This window comes from Urocampus carinirostris, chromosome 1, assembly GCF_059441175.1.
Source record: "Urocampus carinirostris isolate Australia breed hairy pipefish chromosome 1, RoL_Ucar_1.0, whole genome shotgun sequence".
Classification (NCBI taxonomy): domain Eukaryota; kingdom Metazoa; phylum Chordata; class Actinopteri; order Syngnathiformes; family Syngnathidae; genus Urocampus; species Urocampus carinirostris.
In genome coordinates, this window is record NC_142349.1 from 27,067,535 (window position 1) to 27,095,492 (window position 27,958).

General features: G+C 39.2%; 1 protein-coding gene across 1 annotated transcript in view; it reads right to left on the reverse strand.

Annotated features, from left to right (window-relative positions):
* The window catches only part of LOC148374127 (voltage-dependent T-type calcium channel subunit alpha-1I-like), a 229,772-nt gene that overhangs the window by 35,283 nt on the left and 166,531 nt on the right, over positions 1-27,958 (reverse strand). Inside the window, exons 11-20 of the mRNA XM_088332864.1 lie at positions 15,413-15,564; positions 13,070-13,255; positions 11,390-11,507; positions 11,153-11,308; positions 9,395-9,485; positions 8,730-8,884; positions 7,096-7,809; positions 5,003-5,103; positions 4,285-4,408; positions 2,533-2,601 (exon numbers count right to left, since the gene is read on the reverse strand). Of these exons, the coding sequence (XP_088188990.1) occupies positions 2,533-2,601; positions 4,285-4,408; positions 5,003-5,103; positions 7,096-7,809; positions 8,730-8,884; positions 9,395-9,485; positions 11,153-11,308; positions 11,390-11,507; positions 13,070-13,255; positions 15,413-15,564 (1,866 nt within the window). The remainder of the gene's footprint in view (positions 1-2,532; positions 2,602-4,284; positions 4,409-5,002; positions 5,104-7,095; positions 7,810-8,729; positions 8,885-9,394; positions 9,486-11,152; positions 11,309-11,389; positions 11,508-13,069; positions 13,256-15,412; positions 15,565-27,958) is intronic.

Below are 27,958 nucleotides of genomic sequence, written 5' to 3' on the forward strand. Positions count from 1 at the left end.
ATGTGACTACCATGGGTCACATGACACACAACAAGTCAGTTTTTGAACATATAATCACACAAATCACTTTTTCCAGTTGAGTGAACGCCATTAATCGGTCTAAAAAGAAATAAAAAAAAAAACAAAAAAAAACAATAGCCTTACAAAAAAAAAAAAATTCGCTTGAGAATGGCAAAACATTTAGCATACTACCATTCATAGTTAAGGAGATATGGGGTACTTCAAATGTGCCCAAAACCTTTGGAACATCCTGCCTGGTGATAATGTAATGTAAGTGGTGTGATATAAAATGGTAAAAAAAGTACTACTGCTAAAAATGTCTTGGTTTTGTGTCACTCTCTTCCCCTGTGTTTCCAACATTCATATATCTGACTCTTTTACCTGCTATTTTTAAATTAAGTACATTTTTTATTTATCAAGACATTTTGGGCACAAAACAGCAACAACAACAAAACTTCTTAGTTACTTCTATTGCATTTTCAGTTTTCCAATGCATTTTATTTAATGAGAGGCATATATATTTCTCTGCATTTATTTCAAAGACATTTTGATGAAATGGTATATTTATAGACACAAAACGAAATATAAATTGTACATGTAGATTGTAGATGTCTGCATGTTTATTCATGAATGCATATTGTTACTGATATCCTAAACCAAAAATTCCCATATTTAAGTATTTTTTTCTAACTTTGCATGATTAGAAAGTTTACAATAAAAATAATATTTCCAACAATTATTTGAGGAATTATCATTTACCCTCATGTATTGCTGAGGTTTCAGAGTAAAGACTGTATCTGTATATACCAGAAATAAAATTAATCCTTTTTTCGCCCTGGCCTGGCCGTTTTGCATTTTTTTTTTGCCCACCCCTGAACTAAACCCTTGATAGACATTTTAAATGACAATTATGAAATCTAAATATACGGTACTCATTTTTCAACCAATGTCTTATCTGGTCGAATGAGAATGCTGTTGTAAGTCAACTTGCCATCGGGTCCACATCATGTGAAAATGTGAAATATGTCCACATCCTGTTCTAAATAGAGGTGGACGGATGCATTCAAATACCATTGTTATTGCATCGAGACTTCGTTCCTCCACCAATTAGCTCAAAGCACAGCTTCTATGTGTAAATAGCGCAGCCCTGCTCTCTTTCACCCAGCAGCCTTGACAAATCTCTATGATTATGTCTAGGTGTGTGACGTGTGTCACTGACACACATTTTTAGCAACTCTCCTTACTTGGCCTTTCGCTGCATCCTACCTGCAAGGCAGAAAGCGGGCCAAATATATGTGCACACGCCTACCATCTATCTATCTATCTACCTTGGTCATATCCCTCAAGAGAGGTGACCGACAGCAGAGACAAACACATACAATAACAAAGAAAATAAAAGGGAAAAAAAATAGCAAAAAAAACACACCAAATTTTTTGGACTATGGCCAACCCAATCGCCTAAACACCCAAACAAGTTATTCACCTAAGTTGGTCATGCTTTCGTCCCTCCAGATGAAATGGGACACCAGAAAGCGGCCATGTCACTCGGGTCAGGGTGACACAACACACTCTTTTGTTCAACAGCAGGGCCCGACAGCTTTCACTGGTTTACCCCTGCCACATCATACGGGTGCCCAGCCCGTCCTTACAAACGCGTCCACAATCCCACAATCGTTACACAACACCTCTCCACTCCTTTCTATCACCAACAAACATGCCTGCCAGAGGCAGAGGCTGGCAAGTGCAGCGTGTTGTGGACTTTTTCTTTTGTTCTAAAACAACTGTAATAGAAATATTTCTGTTATTGATTTTTGTATAGTTAAAGTTTGTAATGCAGTTATTTAATACAAAATGAAGTCATTTCAGTGCCTAAAATCTTGTATTTTACTTGGATCGGATCAATAAAAAAAAAAAATCCCAATATCGCCTACTCCTAGTTCCAGAATACCTGCAGATGACAATCAACACATCCCATAATGGCCCCTTTAAAGTCCTACCCCTCCTAAAAACAAAACAAACAACAAAAAAATGACCACGTATCTAAAAATTGAGCAACATGAGTACAACTTTATCAAGCCTACTGTGTTGTGCCTTTTACTTGGTTCCATCGTGTACACTGACACTAAGCACAACAGTGGCAACCTGCAGTGAGATGAATGCTACACGCGCACGCATTCAAACACATGACACGTGTTCTAGACACTCAAAGTTCAGAGACACAGAGTGATACATGTACAACTCGGCCGGGGGGCTGACAAGTCTGCGGTTGTTTGACGGCAAGTGATCGTTTAATAATTGATCGTGGGAGTGCATAATGGATGGCCCACTTGTGCCAAAGCATCACAGAGGAAAACAGAGACCATCAGTAGGAGGAAAAAGTCAAGAGGATGCAAGGAGGAAATTGGAAAAAAAGAAAAGGAACTTTAGAGGATGGATTAAATTAGGTGTGTATGACAGTTTAGATGAACTCTGTTGTTATGTGTGTATTTTTGCGCTCATTGCCTGTTATATAAATGCAGAGTAAAACGTTACCTTGAGTGTCATCTCGCCCACAAAGATAGCCGTAAAGATGTAGTTGGATATTGTGAGAAACACCCTTTCCTGAATTGAAAGAGACAGGCAGGCAATAAGAGAGGTTGACACTTAAAAAAATGATGCGACAATAAGGATTAGTAAAGCCTTCCCTGCGGCACCTTTTACTCCATAAAAGTTAATTTACCATGATCTATGACAGAAAGACTCTTGTCAGAAGCAATCAATTCAAAGACGCGCTCATCAACACATTGTTGTTATGCTTTTATGGGGTTTTCTACACTAAGCAAGGTACTAACATTTATTTGAAGGAAATTCTTCTTGTAATGGAAAAAAATGGCATAGCTGTAGCATGTCAATTTCTTTCTAAAGTGGACAGAAACTCTGGTTACACTTTTTATGAAGGTCTGGCTTATGACTAAATATTTTGAACCAATTGTTTCACATTAATTATAGACAGACAGACAGACAGACGGCAGAAACACAGACAGACAGAAAGACAAACAGACACTTTCAAACGTTTGGGGTAGCTTCAAAATTTCCTTATTTTTTAGGGAAAAAAAACCTTTTATAATGAAGATAACATAAAACTAATCAGAAATACACCCCATACATTGTTAACGTGGTAAATGACTCTTCAAGCTAATGTATGTTTTTTCGTGCGATACCTACATAGGTGTATACAGGCCCATTTCTAGCAACCAGCACTCCAGTGTTCGAATGATACATTATGTTTACTAAATGTGTTAGAAGGCTAATGGATGATTAGAAAACTCTTGTCCAAAACTGTTAGAAGAGCTGAAAAAGGTTGAGCTGGTAAGAGAGGCTATAAAACGGACCTTGCTTTGAACTAGTCGGGAATCTGGATAATCACATTTTTGGGTATGATTTATGTTTCAGAATGGCCAGAAAAAGACAACTTTCGTGTGAAACTAGAGTCTAGAGTCCTCAAGAGCCGCATGTCCAGCATGTTTTGGGAGTTTCTCTGCTCAATTACAGGTGAGTCAAATCACCTGGGTCATTATCAAGCTCCCACACAGTTTGCCAACAAGCTTTATATTTGCATGACCTGAGTTGGGGAAGCGAAACCTCCAAAACATGGAGGACATGCGACTCTTGAAGACCAGGTTGGCCACCCAGAACTAGACAGTCTATTCTTGTTCTAAGAGATGAAGGCTATTTAATGCGAGAACATGCCAAGAGACTGAAGATCTCCTCTCTAAAGAGAACAGCCCAAACAGGCTCTAACCATCATAGAAAGAGAAGTAGAAGGCACAACCAAGCAAGAGGACAAGTACATTAGACTCTTTGGTTTGAGAAATAACTGTCTGACCTGCTTCAACTAGCTTAGTTAAATAGTACCTGCAACACTTCAGAGTCAACTTCTACAATGAAGGTGTGACTCCAAGATGCTGCGCTTCAAGGCAGAGTGGCAAAGAAAAAGCCAGATCTGAGACTGGCCAACAAAAGGAATAGATTAATACATGCACAACCACATAGTCATTGGACAACTCATTTGGTAAATAAAAGTGTGATTTTTCCATGGAAATAGGGAAATTATGTGCGTGACCCCAAACTTTTGAACGGTAGTGTAGATATCATGTCCATACCAATATGCACTACTTTACTTGCATAAATAATCTAACAATTATTTGTCGTTTACAGATTCATTTTTCTCACTTTGGAGCTATATTTTTTCCAACTTATATTCTCCTTGGAAGTGTGAGTCACATGTGCATCTGATCGATTTACCAAGCTGCCCTGGAGGATCTTGGGTCTCTCAAGCGCCACTGTGATGCAATTGGAAAAGATGAAAGCCAGCACCACGTAATCGAACAGCTTATGGGCGATGATGGACTGGCAGACCTGGCGAAACCTAACGTGTTCAAAATGACAGAAGGGAAAACAATGAAGAGAAAAGGGTAATGTAATTGTCTTTTTGTAAATCCACCTGTTCCAAAAATTATTACAATGGTCTTTGGCAAATCACGACATGTGAGCAGAGCGTCAGCCTGCTATTGCAATGCGGAACAGGGTTGGAATTAAAAGGGCTACAACGGGATGATATACACCGAACATAGTTTCCACATTTTTGGTATGTGGGGCTGATTGCATTGCCCAATAGCAATTACATATCTTCACAGCACTGCACACATGAATGGAAGGGTGGGAATCTAACTAAATAAAAATAATAATCGGTTTTACAATGCATGTGGCAACATTCCAATGCATTTTATGAAAGAGCTGCATCGAGTGAAAGCGGACAAGATGATGTAGGATATTAAGAAAAGCCTCCTAAGTCTCTTTCTTGAAATGGCAATCAATACTCTAATGGAGTCTTTGTATGAGATAGGGAGGGGGCAATTTATTTTCGCAGCTGTGAAATATCCTGGGGCTAATTTGAAGCATCTCAAAGTAATGACATCACGAGAGGGTGAATGATGAGATGAGGTAGATGTTGGGGACTCACTTGTTCTGTGGAGAGAAGAGAAACACTGACCAGTCCTCTCTGGTCTCACACCAGTCTGGTTTGTGCGCCTCCATCATCTTTTGGACGCGGAAGCACAGGCTCTGCATCAGATAGCACCTATCAGTCCAGTCCATTCAACGTTTTGTGTGGTAAACATAAACATTCACTGAGCTGGCTTGATGCCTTCAAGGTTTAAATTACTTACAGAATTGAAACCCATACAGAAACAGCTTGGAGCATTTGCTAACTTTACCATCTGTATAGCGCCCTTCCCGCTGTCTGGATAGTCTTTTCTAATTAACCGCTATTCTTTCGTACACAACCGTGTTTACAATGGAAACAGTAGGGCTCTCACGGGGCCAGATAGATAAGAAGTGCGGAGTTTACACAAAGTGCTTGGAAACCCCACAGATGAGAGTAGATTTTTGCATGTGTAAACGCTTATACTAAAATACAAGACCTGTTAAGGGCACATTAACAGAAATCGTAGTCCTTTGTTCAGTTGAAACTTCATCTGTGAAATTAGACTGTTTAGTGTCGGATAAACATCCATCCTTTTTCCACCCTACTGATTCTATTCTATTAAAAACACATGCAAATTACACAAAACAACCACTGAACTGCTAGAAAAAAATAAGGCATTTTATGGTTAGCACATTTGCTTAACATGCGTAGATCAAGACCAGTTGGAAACATATTTTGGCCTGGAGAGGGATGAGAACCACCAGGCTGTACTTGCCCAAGACACACCACAGGAAATGGTGCCCCTACAACCCTAGTGATGAAGGGATCCAACCAACAACCACATTCTAGGATTACAACGGCAATGTATCAATGTTAATAAAAGTTATTGGACTGATGGCAAAAAGAACAAGTATATTCTACGTAAACCAACAAAATAAAAACAATTTTTGAGAGTCTACTAATACAGTACTCAATTGAACGCTGCACCCACTGTGTACCATATTTTAGGGAAAAAAATGACCAATGTCATCAAATCCAACATGTAGCTTGTTGATGCTTGTCCGTGACAGTTTTCTTAAATGAAGTGAGGAGAACATTTTTAATACTTTATCTCAAATTTTAATAAGATCTCACTCTCGTCAAAGTAAGAGGAGATAAAACAGTCCTGGGAGTAAGCAATAAAATAAATCCGTGAAAAAAAAAATATTTAGAATAACTATATTTAAGAAAACAATTCAGAATGATATACGCATTTACAATATATTAATATTTTTGGTTACAATTAAAAAAAGATGTCTGATTAAATTAGTCTGTGGAACTATAGCAGTTTAACATAAATAAACAATTGCTTATTGGAAGAGTGAATAAAATAACCGGACTGATGGTTGTCTACTCTCATATTTTAATTCATTTCGTTTACTGGATGCATGAAAACTCAAGCTAACATGGCTGATTTATTTGCTCTATGGATTACGTTTGGGTGACAAGCTGTCCTTGTTTTAAGCTTTGTTTCCATCTCCCAACAAACTCCTTAAGCCCCATCGTTACATCCAAATCTTGTGTCATCCTTGGAGACATAGTAGCAGTAGCTACTTTGTTGGTGGCAAGTTCCGGACACTCAAAGACACTTCACATTTGGTAACTTAGTCATGTGCTCACACCTAAAGAATAAAAAGGCAGGAAACTACATATTCAGCAAAAAAATCTCGGGGCACTGCTGGAGTCATGATTACATCTGTTTACCTACAGACCCTTCACCCATTGCCATTCAGACAGCAGTTTGAGTGACCCTTGAGGTAAGGTGTCTAAACAACACACGCTTAGGCGAGAACTCAATTTATATTGAGGACCATCCTGATGCTGGATAAATATTGAAAATACTACGGATAGGAACTATCAAGGACCAGAGTTTGTAGCCGTGTCCTCGACTCAACATTATCTGATGGCTGTTTGGTTGGTAGGCTGGTTGGTTGGTTGGTTGGATCCCTTAACCACTATGGTCGTAGAGACACTGTTTCCTGTGGTGTGGCTTGGGCAAGTATAGCCTGGTGACCTTCATCCCTCTCCAGGCCAACAAATGACTACATGTATATATATAGAAAAAACAAAAACAAAAACCAGAAACTTACATAGTCAAGCTCATCATCCATGTCTTCATGGACCTTGCTTCTTGTGTTCACTTGAGGGAAAACTTCTGAAATCAATCTTTGGTTTGTCCTACAAGCCTGCTCAGTCTGGTGTTTAGGAGATGTATGAAGAAGTTGCGTAAGAGGAGTCTTTCCGTTACAGTCTTGGTAAATCCCACCAATGACACTACGAGTCTCACATCCTCTGCTTTCACCAATGACTATTCCAGGGAAACTCTTCTGGCGAGCATGCAGCGCAGATGGGGACACAGGAAAAAGTGGTGGAAGATGAGGAGCTCTCGGGACCTCCAGCAATTGGGGAAGCTCTAAAGATAGAGCCCGACGGTCCCTACTAGGTGCAAAAGGCCCCTGGACAATGGGGTGGCGAACATAAAGCTTGTGGGATGCGACAGCAGGAGGTGAGAGAAGGCTTTCCTCTTCATCCGGGTGCAGGCTATGGAGTTGGCGCAGTGGCGATGAGGAAGCCCGGGGACCGCGGATACGAAGGCTTCCTCCAACCACCCCGCTGAGACCTCCCAGGCCGTAGCCATAGAAAGGCCTTGCTGAGGTAGAGTTGTAGGCCGGACTGGCCGAGGGAGAAGAGGAGGAGCAGGGGCGGCTTCCGATTAGGCTGTTCCAGCTAGAGCGACGTGCCCACGGGGCCTGATACTGGCGGGGCAGTGGGCGACCCCAATTGTGGTAAATGCCACCTGGATACTAAGAGACAAAGATAACTTCCTGAAACTTTGGATTTTGAAGAATGAGTATTTCGATGTTGCTTCGGCTTATAACTGATCATGTCTCTACTTCAGGAATAGAATAGAAAAGAATAGAATGAATGAAAACTTTTATTTCGAACATAAAAATAAAAACAGGACAAAAACAATGAGTCAACAAACTAAATATTGTCACATAACATGTTCGAAAAGGGGTAGTAAACAGTTTTTTTGAACGTATTTTTGGCTCAGAATATTATTACAACTCTCTCTCTCTTCTTACTTTGGACAGATAACTGTCGAGCAATTTATTACCAATATCCGCCAAAGGTTTAACATTTATATAATCATTGCTCGTTACTGTTAAGACCAATGTAGGCCAAATGTAAACCTTGTTTGCAGTTATAATTTTGAGTTAGTCTGTAGAAATGCTTGAAAGAGAATTTTCTTTCTCTCACTAACTTAAAATCAGGGGTAATTTTTTTAATTCTCCAGCACATTTTAAAATAATTAGTTGATAAGAACGCTCAGCAGGAGCTTGATAATGAACCGAGTCATTTGAATCCTCCGTTTTAGGATAAGAAAAATGTAAAAACAAATAAATAAATAAATAATTGCGGGACTGGAGCTCTTGAGGGCTAGTTTGTCAGTCCTGCTTTAAACCACGTAGAGGATTTTCAATCAACTAAAAGTCCTTTTTACTTGATCATATAGATCGTTTGCAAATCAAAACGCCACTATAAAACCAATGATTTGTTGCTGGGGAAAGTCTTTTATACAGTCACGGACACTCCAAGAATTTACAGAAATCCATAGTCAGCAAATATATAGAACAATAATAACTTAATATGCTTTATGTCCGATTAAAAGCACAAATCAATTTACTTTCACGAAACATGAATATGTTAATGGGTCACTTACTGCAGCACTCTGCTCCACATTGGCCCTCCCAAGGGAGATGACACTATTCTTCCTCGATCCAAGAGCAAAGCTAAACCTCTCCCCAGGAAATAAGCTGGCAGGCATTGGGCCCAAGTCCAAGTGTCCATTAGGGGTCAGTGTGCAGATTTTGGGGTCTGTGTCAAAAGGCAAAAAGCTATTATGTATGAAAGGGCCAGAGACCGCTTGGAGACATAGATCAGTTGTTATTCCTTTTCTTTTTACCTCCACATTACTACAGGTAGGTGAGTGGAATTTAAACACCATTACTTTCAAGAATATATTTCCCAATTGACATAATAGACCATTAATAGTCAAGGGAAGGTTTAATCCGTGTTAAAGCACCTCGAAAGTGCAAGCGATGAGCATAATGGTGATACCCTCCCAGTCTAATTCCCAAATAGATTACACTTGAATGTGTTTCTACATGTTAATTTATTGAGTGTGATGCATCACTCTTTTTTGAAGAAGAAATGTGTTGTGGACAGAAATATTAGTCGTTCTTTGTAGATGTTTAGTAGATACCAGTTTGCTGAGAAAAATGAGTCTGAACAAAAAAATCAGAGCAAAGCGGCTACCAGATTTATGACTATTGTATGGGGTGGACTAATATAAAGTCACTGACAAATGCGGGGGACATTCAATACCTGAGAGATGCAGAGAGTCCTTATGCTTCTCGTTGTCCTCAAAATTACAGGAAGACCTGTCGTCATCCGAGTAAGAGCGGTTTGCATCCCCCTGTGTAAGGACAATAGCAGTCACATTAAGATGTAACCACAAGAAAACCTTTAGATGTTCATTTTGTATCTGCCCTTTGCATACTTAATTTGCTGGGTCAGTTTTGCAAATGATCTTACTTCAAATAGACTGGAGGGAGTTATAACTGCAGTAAGTTTGCTTCTTCTAAAAATGTGCTTAATTAGAACATTTATCATGGGCATGAGATCTGTCCAAATACCTGTAAAAAAAACAATTTCAGTTCAAATGGGGATATCAGTCCCTTTTTATGTTATTTACAACATAAGTAAAAAACTCAATTCTTCCCCTATTTTTTTCAATAACAACATACGTTCAGTTGAGTAATTACAGAATGTCTTGTGGGTAATGATAACAAGATTTTTAATGTATGCAGATAACCTGGTCCTTGTTTACCGTTTTTTTATAGTACAGGTGTGTATCAGATGTTAAGGATTTGGACAATCATTAGATTTTATATAACTAAACAAAATGATTTGAATAATGAGCACAAATACATTAACTAGCATATAAACGACCATTTTTAAAATACTTGTAAGTCAAGAAATTATATTTATTTTACATAACATGAGACTCACGTAGAGGGAGATGACATAATTGTCAGCCATCTTGCTGCTTATGATACCCCAACACAACAAAAGACATGTGAAAGGCAGGGCAAAAAAAATTAGAAGAATTGGTCGATTTGGTCACTTTGAGTATCAGTAATTTGAAATGTTCCTTGTGGTTTGTAGGACTTGTTTTCGATTCGACTCCAAATTACAGGGAACACCCAAGGTAAAATTAAAACATGAACAAACTTTTTTTTAATATCTAACTGTCCTCTTGCCGTTGGTTTAAAAAAACCAAATATAATTTCCTTATCATCCCTGAGGACCCAGTAGATGATAAATTCATATTTTGAAAAAAATACATTATAACATAATTGAAGCGTTGCTCAGCAAAGTGAAAAGTTGCTATATATTTATTTTTAAGATTATACTGCAATGGAATAATACATTTCAAATTGCATTCGAGCAGCCTTTTTTAATGCCGTTATGGATCTGTCTATGGAATTTTAAAACATATAATTGAATGAGTGAATCCAATATTTAGAGAAACAGTTTCACAAATATTACAACTTTGATTTCATACCTGCACAATGAAATGCAAGGACATGGGTGAGCAAACAAAAGTTGCTGGCAAATTGGGTTAACATTTTTGGGTTGGATAAGGGAAGGGGGAAATATTGATTGATGATTTCATACAGAGTCTGGAATCTGATACAATGGCAATACAATAGGAAAGAAGACCAATTTTCTCAAAGAACATACTTACAGACACATGCATGTAATATTAATTTGATATTTGTTTAGCAATAGAACATTTCATCAAATTGGCTTTGAAAAGCTTATTATCAATGCATATGACTATGGTTTGTCCCTTCCTAAGCAATATATTTGTTAAAATGGATTCCAAAACCCAAAATTCATTGTGATAGCTCAGATTGTTTCATAAAACGCAATAAATATTGTCTTAATGTAAAATATATGACACCAAAAGTACACTATTTGTATTAGCAGAGTCTTTCTTGAACAAATCTTATCATTTATTTTTACCATTTCTCTTTGGCAGGCGAGATTGAAAAGAACCACTGTGCTAGGACTTACCTCAGCTTGAAAACCCTCCACCAAGATGGCCACAAGTAAATTGAAAAGTACGTAGTTTCCGAATGTCATTAAGGCTACAAAGTAGAGGGCAGCGCATGGAGAAGTAGAAGCCATGCCATTGTACAACACCATGTTCCAGTCCTCCTGTGTCAGAATCTACAAACCGGGACACACACTGTGAAGGATTTGTTTATTTTCCTATAACTATGATATATGAATACTGTTAAACATCTTCACCTGGAAGACGGTTACGATGGCCCAGAGGAGGGAATCAAAGTTTTTCCTGTCAGGAACAGTATCTCCTGCATCAGTCTTCAAACTGAATTTGCAACCAAAGATGTGCATTCCCAGGATACTGCGACACGAAAAAGACTTTAGAAAGCTAAACCGTGAAATCCTCTCCCACACTCCCGTTTATTTTTGAAAAAAGAAAAGGAAAAAAAAAATAGAAAAACACGGCACAAAACACATTTAACTTTCCCGGAACCATTTATTCTACGTTGGACTAACTGTTAGCTAAGAGGAGTCCGAAGATGCAAGCTTACTTATTTGGAACTAGCATAATGCCCTCGCTTTACAGGGCTTGGCGTTGCTGGGCATTCTACATGGGCGAGGTTGTTGGGGCCGTGGTTTGTAGGAAAAAGCGTCACGGAGCGCCAAAGAGCCCATGCAGCCCCAGAGCCGCTTGAACCCGAAATCAGATATGGATCAATTTTGTTGGTTTTTATTGGGGTTCATGACATGACACCTGACTAAAGACACCCACAAATGCCTAAAGTACAGCTGTACATTTTCATGAAAATGTGTTTCGGAACTTATAAGTCACATTAAAAACACACGTACACAAATCGGAATTTATAACTTAGTCTCTGAAATCACCCTTTGCAAAATATTCTAGACACCAAGCAGATAGATGAGTTTTTTTCTTCAATTTTGAAGTCGGTGATTGTTGATGGTTTGGTTTGTTTTTTCCTTCAATTCTTTAAAAAAATCAGGTAACAATTACTAATCATACCTAGGACATGGACTGAACTGATCTGGACTGGAGTTAAACATGACTAATTGACTATTATGTCTAATAGTAGAACATTACTAGCTATTTCTAAATTAAGAATTGCTCATCATGACCCGCTTTGCAAAATCAATGCAAAGGTTGGTAATAGTCATTTCTTTATCATGTATTAATCCATATTTTGCAAAAAAATGTACTCAACATTGCAAATAAAGGGTTCATATTGAGTTTAGAAGCAATCACTATTGCTTAATTTTTTGCTTTACTGTACAATATTCTTCAGTTTATGATATACTCTTTATGGGATCGATTCAAGTAAAAACTGAGTAGATAAGATCTGATGTTAAGTCTAATCAGAAAGTCTCATCAACATTGAGGTACAAGTATATATGAAAGATCAGCTTTTTTGGTGGTGAAACGGTATGCAAATGATTGTGCCGTGTGCATTTTGTTGTGATTTATCTTTGCTGCATTTCTCGAGTCATTGTTGTCGTTTAGTTTGAGCCAAAACTATTTAATTTTATAAAGCTGTTTAGTTCTATACACCCTGCAGTCAGTCGAATTTACAAAAACATAATCATATCCTTTTATGATCAAGCAAAACAAACAGAGCCAAAGAGGAAATTGCTTAGACATACAGGGCTTTGGGAAATGATGATCAGGGACTTTAATATCTAATACAACCTAATGTTCTGCACACATAATTTTCAAGCCTTTTGCTCACGATTACCTGGGCTTTTAACAGGACTTAAATCTGTTATCTTTTCAGATGAGGTTTTATTTTACAATTCAATTTATTGCTGGTTTGAAAGCCTATTGATCAAGACTCAATTTATAATGTGAAGATCTATGTGCAGTAGTAAACACCGAAGCACGCACGGATATCAGACACGGGCTGTTAATACCTGAAGATGAAGATAAAAAGCATGAGCAGCATGCAGAAGGTTGCCACATTGTCCATGGTCTTCATCAGAACCACCAACTGACGCCTCAGGGCAGGCATGAACCTGACCAGTTTAATGACCCGCAGAAGCCTGAAGGTCCTCAGCACTGACAGGCCACCGTCCGCCTGACCAATAATCTCACACACACTAAAGGATTGAATAAAAGAAGAGAAGAAGTAGAAAGGAGAAGTAGTAAAACAGTTAATCGTTTTGCTGCCACTGATCGTCAAATACACATTTTAAATGGGCAAGCAGTGAATGAGTTCCACCTTTTGCAGATTCAAATTGAAGGTCTAAAAGAAAGTGTTGCAGATTAACAGGTGACAGACATGTTTCATATATAGAATTAAAATTCTCATTGATAACGTAGTGAACATTGTTAACAAAGAGATTAGACATGGCACCTCAGGATAAACATGAAAAAGACAGAAAGGAGAAAAAATAGGTGACAAAAAATATCAGGATTGAAAGAAAATATTTACAAGGTAGGTACTATAGACTGGTGCATCAAAATAGTGCAACAAAAAAATTGCAGTGAAAAATAGTGCAATGACATTAGCATCAACATATTTACAATACAAGAGTAGGAACAAAATATGAATGAATATACATTTTGCTACATATAGGCAAAATAAATAGTTTAGTTTTTTTAACAGTCATGTGTGCTTTAGAGTGGTAATGGCCATGGGAAAGAAACTGTGTCTAAGCCTAATTGTTTTGGTTTTAAAGGATCTGTAGCCTAAAAGGTTGTTGGCTCAGCTGCGGTATGGAAATCCAGCAATTTCCCTCAGGGTGGGCAGAGAGCAGTAGATTTTTGGGCTATGTTAATGACACTTTGTAAGTTTTTATCTTGTCCTCATCCGTGTTCCATGCATACCACACAGTGATTCCGTATGCAAGAATGTACTATACAGAGCTTCTGTTCCAGGTTATCTTTCCTGACCACTTCGAAAGTGGAGCCGCTGATGGGCCATCCACACCACGGCTCCTGATGTCATGTGAGACTCAGCAGTTTGATAGAGTGGTGTCTCTCTACCATCTGCCGTCTTCTTAGAGGGCCATGAAGCTGCAAAAGTCACCGGTTTGTTGCCTCTGGAGTTTACAATTTGTTGAGGTCCCTGCCACATCCTTCTCAAGTCTTTTTTGGCTAAGTGGTCCTCCACCCTCCTCGTATAAGCTGTCTTGGCAATGTTAATACATCTCTTCAGGTCAGCCCTGGCTGTGCAGTAAAGGGCCTCGTGCCAATACCTGGATACATTATCTTTGTGTTTCAGGAGAGTATGAACTTTGCTAGTCATCCAAGGTTTCTGGTTTGGCAAATATCCTTATTCTTTTATTCGCCGTGTCATTGTTCATGCATTTTTATGTATGAAAGTTCAGTGTCAGTGAACACCTGTACGTCCAGCATGTCCATTAACAGCAGTCCTGAAGCTGAGAGAGTGATCCCTCAAGCCATGTTTGCATTTTCTTGTCACAGGCTTTTCTTTACTCTGGAGGGTTGTACAGTATAATTGGAGTCAGAGAAAGACAGAGGAGATCGAATCCATCCAGGTGGGAAAGCGGGAGGTTCTGTAATCTTTAATGTGGCTGTACACATTGTCAAGTGTTTTATTTCCCCTGGTTGCACAATCTGAGTGTCAATGGATTTAAAGAGTACAGTCCTTTGGCAGGCCTTATTGAAGTCACCAGTGATGTTTTTAGCAGCGAGCAGGAGATTTGGTATTATGCTAATATAAGCATCCCGTGAAATGTAAACAGCATTTACAATGACTGCAGTCAACTCCCTTGAGAGATAGAAGGGTCTACAGAAGGGTAAACAATGTGAGTCCATAATCCAATGTTATTACCCCACTCGTTATGCAAATAAGCATATCCACCTCGCCTCCCTGCTCTTGCTGGACTTTTTATCAAGGTCCGGCTGATGTAGCATGTGACCTGTCACTTGGACTTTAGTGTTAGAGATTCTCAGGTGGAGCCACGTTTTTGTGACAAAAGATACTTCTAGAGAATTCTAGACAAAACTGTTCTTAGTGATTCAGGAATCCAATTTATTAATTTTGTGTCCTACGGATCTGCCGTTGGTCAGGAGGGTACTTGGGTGTGCTAGATTCTCGGGTAGCTTTCTAAGTCTAGCATCCAGGCCTCTGCTCCCTCCGCCATCATTGTTGTTGTAATACAATCAAATGTAGACTACACTTACTTATAAACTGTCTTGTAAAAGTTTGCCCCAGGTGAGATTTAAAAAAAAAAGTAAGATTCTAAAGGCTGTTTATTAATTAATGAAAAAAGGATGCAAAGCCAAACCTGATGATGACGATGATTCCATCAAAAATGTTGTAGGGGTTCCTCAGGTAATCAAAGAAGCCAAAGGCAGTCAGCTTGAGGATCATTTCCAGGGTAAACATGCTGGTGAAAACAATGTTGCAGATCTCCAGCACATTGGTCAGCTCATCTGGCTGTGGGAAGGAAATGAAAAAAAAAAGTTTGAAATAAAAACCAGGCATAGACATGGGTCAGGGCTTAAAAAGGTAAGAAGAGTGTGAAGGAAATACTGTATTTATTTTATAGAATGCGCACCCCAATTTTTTTTATCAAAAATCGTTTACATTCTTGTCTGACTTTTTTATCTAAATCTGAGCACAGTGTTACCCCTACTTACGAATGTATGTAATTACGAAAGTGTCAGGTGACAAAGTACCTGAATGGGAAAGTATTGCTTCTAGTTACAAAGGCATTTAAGGATAAGAAGTCAATAATACAGTACAGTGTGCGCTGCTATTCACCACTCCCACTTATTCCTGAACATAAACAAACTGGCTATCGTTTCAAATCTGCCTTGCAACCAGTGTACATGCGTGCTCCCAGCATGCTCTTTGTGTCACTGTCATAGTTTAGAGTTCACTGACGGGGAGGGTTTCTGGGAGCAGCCATCGATCAATCAGCCCGAATCAAGGACATTTTAGCAGAATTACATGAAGTCGAGAAATTTGTAAAAAGGACACACCCGGAAAAAGTGTTGATAAATCAGGCTATAGCTACGTCTGCCTCGCACATTTCCGACAGATTTTTTTTTACATTATACTCCTGTCGTTTTCTGTTTTTTGTGTGGTTATCTAATTTTAACATGAACTTGTTTCGTGTTCTGAAGCTCTTATATGATTAAAAAAAAATCATGCTTTTGCAGGGCTTGGAATGAGTGGGTGCATTAACATAGAAAATGTGCCTTTCCTTACTAAATTTTCAGGGTTTCGAAGCTACTGCCAGAACAAATTGATTTCGTAAGTCGAGGTACCACTGTAGTGAAAGTGACAAACGTTGAATGCATGCAACCATAATTGAAATCATTTATTGACAACTCTGAACACAATACCGGCATCAAACTTACAATGTATTTATTTGATGTCCTTCAAATTCAGATTCATCATCAGATACATCAAAGAGTTGTTTCCCTCGTTGTGTCAGAACCAGAACAAATGGTAGACCCAAACGTGCAACGTTTCACAACAATCTTTATTGTGGAAGCTGAGAAGTCAGGTATGGGAAAGCAAGCGTCAGCAATCCGACGATCCCTGGGCAGGAGGAGCAGGGAGCTCACGAAATCGGAGCGTGGTCAGAAGGCGGGAACGAGTTGAGTAGCCAGGACGGGCAATCGGAACTTGGTCAATGGGCAGAAACGAATCGAGTAGCCGGGACGGGCGATCTTAGCGTGGTTAATGGGCAGAAACGAGTTGAGTAGTCGGGACGGGAGATAATAATAATAATAATAATAATAATAATTTCCTTTGTATTGTCATTCTTTGTAAGAACGAAATGTCGATACACCTGACCCGTTGTAGCGAGCCGATGCAGCCGCAGCCAACAGAGGGCGCCGCCATTTTACCAATGTTATAAGTCTTAGGTATGACTCGGCCGAGGCGCGAACCAGCGACCTCCCAGTCTCAAAGCGGGCGCCCTACCATCTAGGCTACTGAGATCAGAGCGTGGTCAGTGGGCAAACACTGGTCGAGTAGCTGAGGCAGGAGATCGGAGCGTGGTCGAAGGAAGGAAAAAGTCAGGGAGCCGGAGACGATCGGGGAGCCAGGGGCAGACGAGCAGGATACAGGTACGGATGGGACAGACGGGAGCCACAGTCAAATAGTGCTTGCCTTGCATGTGCGAAAGTTCGCTGACAGACAGACAAAGAGAGATAGGAAGTGTTGAGCTTAAATAGGAGGTTAACCAATCAGGCAACGAGCAGCAGCTGGCGCCAAGGGAGCGGGCACAGGTGAGGACAATGGGCAATCATGACAAGTTGTGCTTTTTTGTGTTTATTTATATCTGTCTGGACAACTTTCTGTTTTCTTCATTCCAACATTCGTTACAAAACATAGTATGTTAATAATATTTGATGTACTGTGTGTTACAAACGGATAAATACAGTACCGCCCGCGCAAAATACTGTCACAGACCAGGAACGAAGACGGGACCCAATTGCGTTCGTTTACTCAGAAAAGAGGACTTGCATCCACGATCCGATGATTGTCGGTCACAGGTAGCAGATAGCTGGAACGCGGAAGTGGCACTTCCGTGTCAAGCGAAGGTAGTCGTTGACAGCGAGAAAAACAGATCGATGGCCGGGGCGGAGGAGCAAAAACATAAACGGGTCCAGAAAAGAGGTCCGCAACGGGTAACAGACAGAAAAGAGGGCAGGATAGAGTCGGAGAGTCACAAAAGCTTGCCTAGCTGGGAGCATAGGTTCGCAGACGATCTGACGAGTTCTTTCAGGAAGACGGGAGTTTAAAAAGAGTCCAACAGCCAATCAGGGACCGTGACTGTTGGCGCCAACGAGGCAGCCTCAGGTGCCCCGCATTAGTAATCATGACAAATACACTTATTTTAATGCAAACGCACCAACCAAAATGTCAAATCAACCCAGGAAAATACCACAATAGCCACCTCCCCACTTCAAAACATTTTCTCTGGTCACTGTTTTTTACTTCAAAACGGTTAATTTCGGCTAAAGATGAGAGATTTTCATGGCTAAAAAGAGCCTGGCCTCGAGATACTTAAATATTGCAAACAGTTCATTATTACGTTGTATTAGACAAAGGGATTTGAAAGCATCAGTAGAAAAATTACGAATTGTATTTTGGAAAGCTGAAGAAGCACCAAACAATTGATCTTATTTTATTCAGTTTGTATAGAATGCTTACATAACCAATTTAGAAAGCGTGTATGTGCATTGAAATGGCACGATCGCTCTGATAGCACAGACTTGTTTTCTGTGTCAGCAGTCAAAACAGCCGACCTGCTGCGACAGAGTTGTCAGAGCATGTCAGGGGAAAAGCAAATTTGCACACCTCTACCCAGCCTTTTAATCCGCTTTTCCTCCCAATCTATCTTCATCCCCTGCAGTCTCCCAACTCCCCCTTTCCTTCCTTTTTTCCAAGTCTCATTATCAAGGAAACCCATCTCTTCTAAATCAATATCCTGCTGTCAATCACAAAGAGGAAAAGGTAAGTAAAAGTGATCAAGGTAAGATAAGAGGAAAGAGAAACTGCAACTTAGTTCAAATTTAACAAACTCAGGTGCAGCTCTTATGTTGGTAGGAGAAAAAAATGTCATCTGAGACAACTGAGCAATACAGAAGCTGATCCATTTATCTGAAAACTGTTTGATAACATCTGGAGTGTTCCAAGCTCCGTAAACATGCATTCTAGCCAAACAGGACTCGCTGCCAAAGTGGGGTCTCACGGTGGTTTGTGACTGCTGTGCTTTGGCTAATACTATGTTGGCACTTGCATCCAGAATGAAAAGCTACAAAACACTGTAGTGTTTTAAAAAACAAGCCAATGTTCTACAGCCCAGCACCTTTGATTTAAGCTGTTTTCCGCTCTCCTCTAAGTTGTTTACGTCTAGTCCTTTTGAATCATGTCACCATTCAAAGTAGCGAATACCAAACAGATGGAAAACAATTACGAATATGAATGTGCAAAAAGAAAAGGCGAGTTTGTGAATACGGTGGAAACCGACTTGTGTAGCCCGCAAACTAAACGGCTCTATCAGCGGGTTCTTGGAAGTGGCTACTCACCAATCAAGAGCTGGTTCCCTTCAACACGCGTTTTTTTCAGGGATTCTTTGCTGTCGACTTTACATCTGTTTTGTATTTTTTTGTATTTGTCTTTTTCTCTATGGAGTTATACATTCTTTAATTTGTTCCCTGTGTCTTCAGTGTTAACGTTTAAGTGTTAATTTTGCTTTATTTTCCCCCTTTTGAGCCATTCATAATAATATATAATAAATGGTAGTATATGTGTTAAACAACAAACCTGAAGAGCGATTTGGCAGTCGAAAGAGCCGGCTCTTTTTAGTGATATAAGCTGACAAAAGCCGGTTTTCTAAAAAGAGCTATTTTGGTTTTGACGAAGCGGACGTGGAAAAGAAAAAAAACCCTAGTTGCAGAATTTGTTTTGCGTAGTAGCTAGGTCCAGAGGAAACACAAGTAATTTGTACCAGCACCTTAAAAATGATCACATATTACAATACACGGCATGTCAAAAAGGATTACAAGTAAAAGACGAAGAAGGCGCATCTACAAAAGGAGTGAGAGGTAAACAAACCTCCATCAAAACAGCATTTGCGCCCTTCGCGCCGTACAAAAAAAGTTTGCAAAGGCACAAATAAATAACCAATGCTGTGACTGTAGCTAAAAATGTCCAATAGTGAAATGTTATAATAAGAGTAATAGATAGTTGTAGCAGTAGTGTTAACCCTAACCCTAACCCTAAGTTAGCAGGAATGGTGGGTTTGAATTAATACTTTTCTTGCACTAATGAACATGATGCAGTAGTACATGGTAAATTTTAGATTACACTAATTGCAGATATGTCATGTTTACAGCTTTAAGAGTATGTGGATTATTTCTAGTGTGCAATGTTTAGGTTTTTATAATGTGCACAATTTATTTTTGTTTGCGGATTCAACATGGCGGCGCGCATGGATGCTGCGGCGAGTCGCTCTCCAGCTAATCTTCTATTTATTTATTGCCGTTCTCTTGTCTTTTTTGCTTTCATTTTTGGACACATGTGTGGCCAAAAATACTTAGAGTAGGGACGAACTTATTCGGTCTGGTGGGCGTCTAAATTTCGACTTTTCGGGCACTTTTTACACCGCCTCTGATATACCGAGCGAACTTCAAAGAGATCCGGCATCCTTGTGGACAACTATTCCTCCTAATAAACGATGACAACGGCGCCGTAAAGACAGAAAACAGAAGTGTGGTTGCCGTGCGGGTAGATGTGTGAAGCGTACGAAGTCTAAGGAGCAAGAAGGACGCGAGGATGTGACTAATTCCACCATTCATTCCTCGCCGGACAACCGACGCTTTACACTCAACGCTCACGAATGGCCCCAACGGCGACATCTTTTGACGATCTCTACAAAGACTACAAAGACTTCAGCTAAGTCAAATGATTCAGCAAAGCTAAAATTTGGCCTTTTAAATATTAGATCGCTTGCTCCTAAAGCTTTACTTGTTGATAACATTATTCGTGATTATAAACTTAACTCTATGGGTCTTTGTGAAACTTGGTTACGCCCGGATGAGTATTTAGCGCTAAATTATGCTTCACCCCCTGACTACGCGAGTAGCCATGTAGCACACACGTTGAAAAAGGGTGGCGGTGTCACGCTCATTTCTGAAAAAACGCTCAAATTTAATCCTCGTACCTCTAATAATTACAAGGCGTTTGAGGCTCTTGTGATGCCGTCCTCTCTATTGTCAATTTATGTAATAACTATCTATCGCGCACCTGGGCCATACACAACTTTCTTAGACGAATTTGCTGAACTTTTGTCTGAACTAGTAACCTATGCAGACAAAATTATAATTATGGGGGACTTTAACATTCATATGAACTCCCCACTCAGTTCACTTACTATTGCGTTTAGGTCTCTAATTGATGCATTTGGTTTTAATCAACTGGTTGATTTGCCAACCCATAAAGGTGGAAACACGCTAGACTTGGTTCTGACTCGAGGAGTTTTAACCTCAAACATTATGGTGTTACCGCGTACTACCGTTATCTCGGATCATTATTTAGTTACGTTTGAGGTGCTAGCTAAATGTAGTGTTAAAAAAGCTGAAGGATTTAGCGGACGCAATATAAGCACTGGCACAGTTTCTGAGCTCTTTGAACTCCTTCCTGGAGCAGTTGCGTCCTTTACTTCATACAATGGCTCGATTGACTCACTCATGAATGAGTTCAATACTACCCTGACTAGTGTCCCATAAAGCTAAAATCACGTCCTAAAAGACGCACGCTTTGGTTTACTGATGAAACTAGAACCCTTAAACAAGAATGCAGGACATTGGAAAGAAAATGGCGCGCTACCAAGCTTGAGGTTTTCCATCAAACCTGGTGTGACAGCTTGTTAAAGTATAAAGCGGCCCTGCCTCTGCAAAATCGGCCTACCTTTCGAAGGTGATTGCGTCTCAAAAGAACAATCCAAAAGTCCTTTCTGACGCTGTAGCATCGCCTACAAGGCAACAGACTATCGCAGATAGTTCGACGCACTCTGCTCATGACTTAATGGTCTTCTTTACTAAGAAGATTCAATGCATACAGGAAGAAATTGCTAAAGACATTATTAATACCACACATATTAAAGGGCTGAAATCTACAGATGCACGACAGGGTGGCTGTCCAGGGAAATTGTCCCGTTTTAGTGAACTGTCACTTGATGATCTCAAACAGGTGGTGAATGCGGCCAAACCGACAACTTGCCAGTTCGACCCGCTCCCAGGTTCACTTATTAAAAGTCTTTTTGGCATCCTTGGACCTTCAGTTCTAAATATTATAAACATATCACTCTCCTCAGGTGTAGTTCCAGCAGCTTTTAAGTCCGCCGTTATTAAACCCACACTGAAACCACCCAACCTTGATCCAGAAATCATAAGTAATTATAGACCTGTGTCAAACCTACCTTTCCTTTCTAAAGTACTTGAAAAAGTAGTGGCACAGCAGCTGAATGATTTCATATCCGAGAATAACCTTTTTGAATCCATGCAATCAGGATTCAGGGCTAACCACTCTACTGAGACAGCTCTGATCAAGGTAACAAATGATCTCCTACTGGCAATGGATTCTGGCTGTTCATCACTTTTGCTGCTGCTGGATCTTAGTGCTGCTTTTGACACAGTGCACCACAATTTCCTACTAGGACAAAAAAGTAAGATCACATAACACCGATTTTGGCTAACCTGCATTGGCTCCCAGTTAGCCTTAGATGTGATTTCAAGGTTCTCTTAGTATTATACAAAGTCATACATGGACTTGCTCCCTCTTATCTTTCAGATCTGATTTGCCCCTATGTCCCGGTCCGAAGCCTACGATCTGAGAGTGTCGGTTTTCTGGTGATCCCAAGAGCAAAGAAGTGTTCTGCTGGTTCGAGAGCGTTCTCCATCCGGGCACCGGTGCTGTGGAATGCTCTTCCCCCTGAGATCCGATCTGCAACCTCAGTGGAAATGTTTAAATCTAAGCTTAAAACTCACTTCTACTCCATAGCATATGAATAACCTACTCTTCTCGTCGGCTGAAAAATAGTCTGTGTAATATAGTGTAATAATCTGTGAAGCCCTTTGAGACTCTTCGTGATCTAGGGCTATACAAATAAAAATGACTTGACTTGACTTGTTTACTTTGTTTGGTGTGGGCTATTTTAAGTGCGTACATTTTATCTTTTAGAGTGTGCAAATGTTCTTGATTTTTTTTAAGAGTTCATTATTTCCTTTTTTCACATGTTATTTATGTTAGATGTTGACTTTGTTTGGTTATGAAGACATGTCAAAAAAAATAAATGGAATGTTATTTTGTGATGTTTTATTTCTAAAATTCTCTGGACCACTATTTTAATGAGCTTCAAGTGGTAACAAGAAATTCACTGGGGAGCCAAGGGCCTGCAAAAGTTGGGGGAACCATTGTCTTAATGCTCGCAATTGTCTGACTAAAGATCATGAATTGTCCTATAGAGTGAAACTTTATACAGTTTTACTGTTGACTTTTGTTATGAACAAATTACAAGGCATTACAGTAGGCTATGTCTACTTGACCTGTTGTCTCAGTTTATGAGAGATAGATTTAATTTATTCAACTCACTTTTATTGTTTATTACTGATTGTTATTGTATTATATTGTTTGCTGTTTATTTGTATTGCGCTTCAAGTGCAGGATAAATCTGCTGGTGATGGGGTGCAATAAATATTACAAGGTTCTACTACACACCTCCCTGTGCTTCTCAATTCATATGACTCGAATACTGCTCAGAAAATGTTAAATTATTTTACATATAACATTTTCTTTTTAAAGTAACGGAAATAGTTACTTTCCTGGGTAACTAGTTATTTTTACTATAGAGTAACTCTGGTACCACCTTAGTTGTGTTTTGGAAAAGGTTGTGATTAACTTTAACTCATTTATTTTTCAAAGTAACATTCTCAACACTGATTAGCAATTTGATGCTAAACTTGTTAACAGTCCTGCCCAAAGTAAGGCAGCTATAAAAACCAATGCTGATCCCAACTCGTATGACTAGTGACTTATGTTGAATAATGTAAATGTGTCACTGAATATGTAGTCATAATTGCATGGGTTTTCCAGTTATACTAGTTGTATAATTTAATCATCTCATCGTTACTCTGATAATCACACGACCTATTAGGTATTTACTTACATATTAATTTGATGTTTGGATTATTCAGTACTTTCCCAGCAGTTTTTCTTTCTTTCTTTTTTCTTCCAGTGTTTCTAAGTGGTGTTCTGATAAGTCTGCCATTATCTTATCATACCACCTGCAAAATCCATTTAGATCAAGTTTTAACAAAGGTCTAGTTTGCAGATGTCACTCCCTTATTTCGATTGGAAAATCTCAGTTAAGTTTTATTTTTAAGCTAAGTTTTATTTTTTTCAAATCCACACCCCTTTCCTCTAAAAACAGTGGTCAGCCATTTTTTAATGCTTGTTTTAGGGATGACTTAGTCCTGTTCATAAGCCTCTAGACTATTCTTTTTTTTTCTATTTTGTTTCTTTGTAATTAAAGTTCTCAACTGAACTGTCCTTTTAAGCTCTTGATTCTTCATCCAAGTACTCAGCCAGAATCCTGGGAGTTTAATTGAACACGTGGCAGGACACGGATTGCTTTTGCCAACGTTTGCCAGGATTCACCACAAATGAAAAATGAAAAAGTCAAAATCCCATTTTGGAGAAAAAAAAACAGTTCAACAAGCTTAAAAGTTCATGACATGGCATTTAAAAAAATACATGAGTTATAGACTTGTGCCATTTTCCAAATGTTCTAATTGCAATGTGGTCGAATCCCAAAGCGGGCGTCACTGTGAGGACCTGTAGTCGTGGGTTTTAATAAAACTTGAAGGGAAAAGCATTAACTGATTTTTACTTAATTGACAAATGCTGATGCTAATTAATCATATGGACAGGTGTCTTTTGGACCCTTTACAAACAAATACTGCTTCCAAATTAAGCTAAAATCTATGTGAATTCACTCTTCCTGTTTGAAATACAATCCCCCCTATGTGTATTTACACCACAATAGTGAAGTGGATTAGTGAGAAGTTGGTCTTCATCGATTGAACATTCAGAAATAGTTTTTCATAGTAATTTCAGTACTAAGATGTTTTTCATTGTAAATACAGTTAAAAAAAGGTAATTTACAATATGTTTTTATTTTATTCCATTATTTAACAAACAGTATTGTAACTGTTAAGCTTGATACTGTAATGGTGTAAATTGTATATAAATTGCAGTCACAGAAACATAGCGAATTTGTGACACTTGTAAAACTTTTGACAAGCAAAGTGTGTAAAAACCTGGATTTTTTTTAAAGTTGACACTGACTAAAGACCGTACTCGTTACTTGAGAACAGAAATCTCAGTCCTTCAGTCTTGTCATTGATGGACACGAGTCAGAGCGTTAATGAATACATGCGTTTCTGAAAACTGTCAGCACACATTTGATTTCACCATGTTCAAGAGGAGGAGACTTCGCTTTCCCCAAACGCTTGATAAGGCTTTAAAGTAGCTAGTGGTTTAGTGATTTGAGTGAAAAGAGTATGAATGTGTTATGAATCATTAACCAAATCCCTGTTAGTGGGAAGTGTGTGCTATTTAAATATTGTCATTTATACATTGTGCATCTGGATAGCAGTCAATTGCAACTGTTCAGAGTGGGAAAAATATTACCTACACTAGAGTGGAAAATTGATATATCTGTTCCTTTTAAGATGCTTTTTGGTCAAACCGCTCATTTCAACATTATATAGCACTTTACAACAACAACAAGCCACAGTGGATAGTATTATGGCATACAGTGTGACAGTGGGGTATACTAGGAGCGGACAAAAAAATATACAGAGTAATCAACATAAAACACAGTAATTGGCTGCTCTCTGCCCAGTCCCAGAACCATTTCCAGGTTGTGATACCACAACAGAGCCAACAACATTTTAAAGGACTCCTCTCACACTGGCTACCCACTCTTTGACCTGTTGCCCTCTAGTAGGTTTAGAGTGTCGTGATTGCTAACTCGAGTCACCTGGAGCAATCACGTGGACGCCCTCTGATTGGCTAATTTTCCCTTCTTAAGCACGGGGCGGCAGTAGCTCAGGAGGTAGAGCGATCGTCTTAGGATTAAGGGATCCCAGTTCGAATCCCGGCTTGTCCGTGTTACATGTCGAAGTGTCCTTGGGTAAGACATTGAACCCCCAATTACCCCCAATAAGCAGGTTAGCACCTTACTTGGCTGCACAGATCACGGCCGCTATTGGGAAATGTGAAGCACAATGTAAAGCGCTTTGGGAAGTCATTGACTTGAAAAGCGCTATATAAATGCAGATCATTTCAGATCATTTCTACGCCCGGACCTCTTCGTCTGAGGATTACGTTTGTACCCTGTATGACTCTTCTGATTACCTGTTCCGTCTTGATCTGTTTACCTGATTCGGCCTGCCTCCGATCCGACCTGCTTCCGTCCCATGCTATGATCTTCTCTCCAGTCCCGGTAAACTTGACCTGCTAGACTTCCGCACTCCATTTGGCTACGTGTTCCGAAGCTACCTTCCCGGCTCTGCTGCTGACGTCCGACAGCCATCGTGTCTCCCGCTAGCCCTGTACGCTTCCCTAAATAAAGAACTGTAACGAACGCTCTGGTCTGTTCTGGTCCTTCTGACATAGAGAGTTTCTTTCCCAGGGTCATCACCACCCTAAGAAAGCGTGCAAGACTGTGACAAATGTATATCTTGCAAGTTGTATGGAAAAAATGGGTATTCATTCTTTATTTTTGTACTTATTTGGAAATGTTGTTGCTGTTAAATGTTATTGTACTATTTTTTTCATTGCACTATTATTACAATGCACTTACAACTCCGGCCCGTCGCCAAGCACTCTAATATACTTGTTTTTGTCTATTTGTCTTGACAGTATTTTATCTTATTTTTTCTTGTTTAAGTCTTTATTACATGTTCATCTTGGAGTGCCATTTCAAATCTCATTGTGAACAATGTTTACTACGTTGTTACAATGACAATAAAGACAATTATAAATTTTAAATAATATTAAACAAAATAACAAAGTGGGGCAAGTGAATTGTAAATATAAGTAGGACAGTAACATCATTAATGAATGACTCAGGGAACAAATGAAATAATACATTAATTAAATCACCATCAGTATAATCACTAGCAACCAATGCCAAATATATAACTGAAAAAGCTGCCTCCTCCAGTAGAATATTTTATATAATATCAAGCTGACTTAAAACACTAGCGACGGGTCTATATCCGTGGAAAAACTTAAGTAAGATTCGGTAAGAATGTGAGGAACGTGAACAAACTAGGCATTTGAAATTAACTGTAAATTGCATGGGCATTGAATGAAACAAGGCCAAAGTTGGGCTAATTTTCTCTATTCTACAAAATGAAGAGCAACATTTTTTGGGAGACATAAAGTTCGTTGCAGATGTGCTGGTACTTGGACCTGATCTACGCCATGATCTAGAACCTGCTGCATTGATCAATATTTTGGAACAGGGAGCTGTCAATATTCTGTTATTACTTAAAGCCTTCGTGAATTCGTGTTGTTAAGGGCTATACAAAAAAAAACATGACTTGACATGTCTAGATGTTACTTACACATTGATTACCATGGACAACTTTCAACTTTAATACGTTTTCCCGGTTTTTATACAATTCTGATCAGTACAAATTTCAAATTGGGGAAGACTTTTTTTAAAAAAAAACAGACCAATCTCTTGCCCATTATGGCTCAAATCCGGATCACCTTGGTAGCCGGTAGCAGACGACAACGTCATCATAGATGGTGTTTGTGAAATCCTGCACTGCCACGTATGAAAAGCATCACTAAATTTGCCGTCAGTAGGGAAAGAACTTGAATTTGGTTAAGCTTTTTCTTTGGTAAAGGAGATACGTGTTTGAACTAATTATCTTTATATTTATTTTACATCGTCTGCTTTGCTGTGAGTAAATGAATGCAGAGTTATATTTATAAGGTTTATTACTGCTTATTAAGGGGAATTACAATCATTAATAAGGGGAGCAATTGGCTAAGGTTAACAGGTATGGGATCGCTATTTCTAAATGCTGCCTCAAACTCCTGGTCTAAATGGGGTTGGTCCTCACCCATGAATAATAAACACACAACTTCTTGTATCTGAGACAATTCTCGCTGTAGAGGGTGCACAAACTCCCCCAAAATCGAGATGAAAAATGCTTTGTAACCGACGACTATTCCTACCGCCATCCCCCCTCTCCCCTCAGTCTTCGTTTATTTTTAGAGACGG